Below are 6,944 nucleotides of genomic sequence, written 5' to 3' on the forward strand. Positions count from 1 at the left end.
TCCTTGCAGCAGAAATAAACATCACGGTCTCGCTTGCTCTAACTGTTGGTGCTGACTTCTTATTGCAAAGCGGCTGACATGCACGGGAATGGGCACCACAATTTTGGGGTTTCTCGAGGGCTCGCCAGTTTTGGAGTTGACATTGCCCGCCTTCACGCGTTTCCACTTGGCTCTCCTGTTCTGAAACCAAATTTTCACTTGCACTTCGCTCAGCTTTAAAGCGTGAGCAATCTGCGAGCGCTCCGTAAGAGAGAGGTATTTCTTACAGTGAAATTCCTTCTCCAGTTCCAGCAGCTGTTCGCTTGTGAACGCCGTCCTCCGTCGCCTGTTCTTCCCCGTCGACGTGGTGCTACCGGTGCCGTTAGGCCCGTGGACGCCCTCATCCAGCCCAGCGCTTGCATCCCCGTCCTCCTTTGGACACACCGTGTTACTTGTCATGTTTTCATCAGAGCTGTAGTCTAAATCGCTGTCCATTGAGAAGCTTTCTTCTTTTCTGTTGCATTCGTCCTCTTTGAGGTCATCTTTGCCTTGACTTCTTACTGAAAGTGGGGAAAAGGGGGAATATATTTAGTGGGAATTTTGTTCCAATTGGCAAATTCATTGCGTGTGGAACTTGGCTACTCGGAATTCTCTAAAGTTACACTGAAGTTCGCTGATGTGAGCGTATTGTTAAATGCATTGTGAAAATCACTATTCTCATGAGAAAAACTTGTATTTCCCATCTCCGTATACCGATGTTTACTCCCTCAATTTGCAACGTAAAATGGCCGAGATATCGCGACCCCTATGGTTTACCTGCAATTACTTTCTTTGTTGGAATGCACGTATCACAGAATTTATCACAGAAAGATAATACAATAAATAAGTAAATGATATATACACATACAGTAAAGACCCCGGTGGCGGGGAACGGACGTCAGTAGGTGCAATTGCTCTTTTGCTTCCTGCATCATCGTTGACGAGACATATAGCCCCAAAACTTGCACCCCAAAACCACTGTGAAAAATATTCACCTATTTGACATTCAAGTGGAGTGACCTTAACTGGTTAGCTGACATGTGAAGAAAATTCTTGTTTAGGTCACTGAGTTTTTTTTAGGGAAATTCCTATTAATTATCTGCAATGTATTTTAGTATCATTATCAAAACAGCGGCAGTCGTGGGCATAGACGTAATTAATAAACTCGAAAGCTGTGAGCGAAAGACTGATTGATTGTCTTCCCTCCGCTGCCACGACAATTCTAAGAAAAACACCCCTAAAATGTGGTGGCTTCTATAGCGAAAGCCCATGGTCCAATTCTTCCCATCCCGATATTCAAAATTGTCTAGCATTTTACCAGTGTGAAATATATTTAAATACCATGCCTCATTCCCAAGCTCCATTCACGTTTTCCCTCTAATTTCCCCCATTGTAGTAATAAATCTGCATAAATGGATATGAAACCTCACACTCTCTGGTTTAACTCGTTTTTGGAGTAACCTGTAAACTTTGCTATAAAATTACCATGTGACACTGAATTGCAGCCCCTTTCCTCAGTAAAAATAGGTTAATTTACACGGCCCCAGGGACAATTTCATGAAAAACTTGGCTTAAGTTTTTAATAAATGTGTTTGAGAATCGGGAGTAATCGCAAAGACTTTCCGGACATTTTTCCAGGCGCTTTGATGTAAATTGATTTCCGTCAAAATAGTCACCTTAATTTGCATTGAAAAATAATGCAGCCATACGCATTGGTTGTAATTCTCAGGTTTTCTCTCTCACGTTGTCGTTTTTTAAAATGTACATTTTGATAAAATAACACAGGTTTCATTTTTTAAAATTAAGCTTCCGGTCTTCAGTAAATTCTCCAATGTAAAAGTGCAGAGAAAAAGTATTTCAACTAGGCCTACTGTATTGAAACAAGTCAATTGCCTTTAATATAAACACGAATTAATCGAAGGTCTCAGCATTAGATAGACCCACATAAATGTATCCAGTTGTTTAATAAATTAAGATGATGTATTGACATGGCTTCTCTGTCATTCGAAAGTTTAACTTGAATAGAAAGGGCCTAATAATTACTTTTACATTAGATTTACTAATATTCTATGTTTGTTTTACGTTTTATGCTCACGTAAACCATGTGTAAACAAACCAGGATGACAGAGGAAAAAACAATCAAAATAGAATTTTAAACATTAAATAAAACAATAAGATATCAAATCAAAAGTAGGTCATTTATGATTTTAAAAAAAGTAAGGTTTACCCTAACACACAGCCGTCAGTAGCTAACAAGCCAGACAGTGTAGTCATCTTACCTATCGAAGACTGCACAGGGTCTGACGCTGGAAAGGTTGAAAGTGCCGTGGACTCTTTCCCCTGAAAAGTCTTTCCCTCGTCGCCGTCCAACCGAATGTCCTGAGATTTGTCGAAGACAGCTTGGAGGGACTGCGATCCAAACTTTCTCGCCGCTTCTTGGTGCTGATGAGAGGCGGTGAAGCTGCCCGGCAGCGTGGCCATCAGCGTGGAGGTGAGAGCCATGCCCTGTGCGAGGCTCGAGCAGAAGCTGGTCGGTAAGCTTGGCATCTGGTGCTGGGGATGCGTCGGAGGAAGTCCCGGCTGCAGGGCGGACTGTGGCAGGGCGGGCGGCGGCGGGGGCGGCGGAGGGAGAACCACCGGCCTGTACGGCATGAACATCGGGTAGCCGGTGTACACAAAGTGTCCCGGACTTGGCTGGGGCGGACCTCCAATCAGCGAGTCGATGCTGAAGGCAGTTGAGCTTCCCAATGGGCGCTGCATCATCATAAGTGACGGGCTGAAGACAGCACTCATAAGATCCGATATCAATACTTAAGACTAGGAAAATATGACAGATGAGGGTGGGAGCGACTGTCTCCCAAGCAGTTTTAGTTACTGATAGCAACAGCAATAAAACAATAATAATACAATAGCACACCACCGAATCTACAAATCTGAAAACGTAATCCTGTAATTAGTGGTTCGGTTGTCTAGTAAAAAGACCATTGCACGCGCACTGCTAGTTAGACCGCAGAGACAAAAAATGTTTAAAAAGTCGACGCAAAACGTAAAAATGTTCTGCTCTTTGTTAACGTGGCCGGGTGAAGACACGAAAAGCAAACTTGAGAAAACAATTATCGACTTTCTGAGAGCGATAAGAATCCCGTTTAGTTGACTTTCGGAGCTCCCTCCGAGCAGAATGTGCATTGCAAGCACTTTTCCCCGATCCCCCACTGTTTATCACGTTCACGCAGTTTTACAATGATGGTCAGAGTCAGTTCCCCTTATCCTTCTTCTCTCGCTGAGAGAGGAGTCCTGCAGACCTTCCTGTCCTATCAGGCTACCCGAGAGTAGGTTTAAATTCCGCTCCTTCAGTTTAATCGCATCTTCCTCTCGTGACGACCGCCCCCTTATCTCTAATCCCCACTTCATTGGTCACAGTTAAAATGTCCGTCTGAGGCCGGTTACGATAAGTCCCTGTAGACATGTGATTACTGACTCCACGTAATTACTGCCGGTTATTTGGATTTGCGAAAGATTATGATACAAAAGCAGATAGTCTGACAATGTTAACTGAATGTGCAACCTATAATTGTCGAGGCTATAAATCTTCTGCACAAATACTGAAGTAAAAATACTGCACTGCATATTAACGTCATTCCAGGTTAGCTAACTAATTAAACTATATTAGTATTAACGTCTATTATTTTATCATAAATTGTTTACAAAACAGCAAATGCTCAGTTTTCTAGACCTGGGCCATTTGGTTAGTTGCCTATCAGCTACATAGATTTATTTTATAATTGTACGATGGAGTCTCCCCCTTTTTGTTTAACCAAGAAACGCTTTTTAACTAATATTGTGTTTAGACAAAAGTGTACATACCTTGGCTGAAATATACACAGATTTCCCTTGGAAATGCGCATTCCAAAAATTGCTCAAAGGCACGGCGTAGTCAAATTATTAAACCATGTCTATCAATCACTCCTGTAACTGCAGGAAATGCAGCCCAGTCTGCGATCTTTCTCTGCTTGAAAACGTTGTGGCCAGCAATGTTCACCTTCTACCTTGAACCGCCCCAGGTTTTGTAATTGTAAAGCACATGGCTGTCCGATCACACAGAATAAGATATCGTGTTATTACTATTGTTATTGGTATTTACTATATGCATTTATTATGTGTACTTTAATTCTTTATTAGGCTACAAAAGCATGAATGAATATGTTAATGCTTTATAGTATCATATTTGAATTGCGGATTATTGCATGGAATGCGCAGAATGACGGTGTTATTTTTTGATTTGTTGTTGCTATAATTTGAAGGGAATGTTGAGTGATTTATACGAGAACAATAACACTACCACGAAGCTTTCGAAAAAATCTGTATCTTGCTTTTTTGAGTTCCTTCAAGGCATACTGAAGCGACGTGATATAAATGAAAAAGGATGGCGATGAAAAGGTTAAATGTGTAATGTAGGTACTAGTAGAGCGTTTATTTGTGATAACTTACTCTAAAGAAGAGCAATATATCCTCCACGTGTACCTTGGGATTAGCAAGGGGCACAGCGCAGTCAAAACAACTTCGCCTTGCAGCTAAATGTAGACTTAATTGGAATATAAAAGTGAAAATCGATTTTAATGCGACTATCGACCGGACAATACTGCGTTTGGAGGTAAATCTCTCTGTAGTAGACTTTAATGATGGTTTCTGAACACGGGTTTGTCTCGGACCATTACCCTCTGACCCGGGGGCTTGGTAATGTACTATCTCCGACACTTCATCGCAACGGACACTTTTATAAAATCGATCCTTAGTGGAGCATCATAAAGCTGTTTCATACCTGATAAGACCTGCTGTTTTCACCTATTGTTTCACAGCAACCGTCTCCTGCAGTGTGACGGCACGCGACGTGAACAATATCACCAAGCATTAATTCCTTTTTAAATCTTTCATTAATTAATATCATACTTCTTATTCCATATTTAAAATATTGTAAAAAAAAAAAAAAGATTAGAACATTTTCAGCATTCAACATTATTTACGATAAGTGTAATTTACGACATACAGATACATGTGTGTGTTTAATGTTAACGAATTGTGCACGTGGGCCTGTCTTGATTTAATTGCAATACCCTGGTCAATGCTCTTCACTTCTACCGCACCCCACCTTCGCCCGTCTATATGTTGCCGTGAGAGGTTAAATTGTCTCGGATAATCCTCTGAACTACTTTGTTCCTCTTCTCATTGATGTAACGTCTTGTTCAAAGCGCTTAACGCTTTGGAAAGAACCACACTCCGTCATTCGAATGCGCAGGTGAATTCAGCTTGGAAGTACGAAGATTTTTAAAATACATTACAGAACGCAGTCATAGATATGAAATATATGCACAAACATTTTTCCGGACTCCAGTAAATACAATTTATTCATTCACAACAGTGTGATGTTTATTAATAAATGTGTATGACACATATTATAACATGACAACATGACTTTATTCACCAAAAATATGTATTTGCATATGTATGTATATATATATATATATATATATATATATATATATATATATATATATATATGCAAATAATAAATAAATAATACATAGATTGCCATTTTGTAATTGTTTTACAGTAGATTCCCCCGTATTATGTGGATGGTATGTATACACGGGTATGGCAGAAGCAACTGGGCAACTGGTGAAATGAAAAACAAATAAATCATATACTGAAATCATGCAAAAAATATTACCCCAAGAACATATTTGTCACCCCTGAAACTTCCCTGTGTGTGTCTGTGTGTAAGTGTGTGTGATTCATATAAGTTTGGTTTTTAATGTTTTGTGAAATGGAACTTTCCTCCTCAAGATAAACTCTCCTGTAAGGATTATGCCATTAGACAGACTGCCAGTCCTCAAACCTGTGTGATTTTCTTGTACAGATGTTCCAGGCAGGAGGTGATGTTTTGTTGCACCCTTGAGGTCAAACTTTTGTGGTGAACATTAAGGAAAATACACTGGGGTCCTTTTAGTTACTTCCTGTTCCGTACTTGACCCCTTTCTGCACTGGGTGCAATATGGGGTGGCACAGTGGGAACTTACCATTAGTGTCAACTGTTAAGCATTGGCAAAGCTTTTATTTTGGTGTTGCTGACCATCAACAAGACTTTTATTTTGGTACAGCTTGCTGAATTCAGTGAGAATCCTGTTGGAAGCAGGCTTGTTTCTTGTTCTGCATTTAACCACTCTGTCCATTTGTCTGTGAAGGTATGTGGAGAGGTGGATATTTTCAACAGGGGGCGTGGGTACTTGGAGAGGGATAGGTGGATGCCTTAACCCTTTGAAGATGGTTAAGTTGAGACAGGACAGCAGTGGTTGAAGCAAGGAGACCTCTATTCTGGCGATTCTCTATGCTGTTAAGATGAACAATTTCAACATCTTCAGGAACTTTCAATATGACTTTCAACGAAGCATTGTGTGCTGTGTATTTTCATTGCTGTGTATCTTCCTAGCTGGAAACAAATTGCATGTATGTATGGTAAATCATATCATGTGTGCCTTTCCACTTGATTTTAATTGCAGTGATCTTGCAAAAAAAGAACCCTGTGTTCTTGGATACAACATTCATGAAATCAGAAATGGCACTAATTAATAAGGGGGATGCAGTGTCTGGGTGGAAGAGTTTATTTGAGACTTTGCTTGTTTTAATTATCTGAGGCCTCTCACAGCCACTGCTCTTTTGATATTTTGCGATGCTGTGGTGTCGTGGTTTTATGCAATAAAGCAGCCATAAAAACAAACACAGGCATTTGGGAAGTAATGTCATCTATGTGGTAAATGTAGCCAGTTTTCTGTAACACTGTAAATGAATTGTGAAAATTGTATAAACAGCAAACACAAAATCCATATGTCTCACAGGTTACAGTGCAGCATGAGTCTGCTTCTAATTTAATC

At 40.3% G+C, this 6,944-nt stretch overlaps 1 protein-coding gene across 2 annotated transcripts; it reads right to left on the bottom strand.

Moving 5' to 3' along the window:
• Window positions 1-2,811, bottom strand: gbx2 (gastrulation brain homeobox 2). 2 transcript variants are annotated; one of them, XM_036541417.1, is made up of 3 exons: window positions 2,298-2,811; window positions 796-804; window positions 1-539 (listed from the first exon to the last, which is right to left on the bottom strand). In XM_036541417.1, the coding sequence occupies exons 1-3, from the start codon at window positions 2,809-2,811 to the stop codon at window positions 22-24; spliced, it is 1,041 nt and encodes a 346-aa protein (XP_036397310.1). In that variant the 3' UTR covers window positions 1-21. The 2 variants fall into 2 exon arrangements, with proteins under 2 accessions (XP_036397310.1, XP_036397309.1); XM_036541416.1 differs by lacking the exon at window positions 796-804.
• Window positions 2,812-6,944: the final 4,133 nt, after the last annotated feature.

Source organism: Megalops cyprinoides, chromosome 11, assembly GCF_013368585.1.
Source record: "Megalops cyprinoides isolate fMegCyp1 chromosome 11, fMegCyp1.pri, whole genome shotgun sequence".
In the NCBI taxonomy this organism is placed as follows: domain Eukaryota; kingdom Metazoa; phylum Chordata; class Actinopteri; order Elopiformes; family Megalopidae; genus Megalops; species Megalops cyprinoides.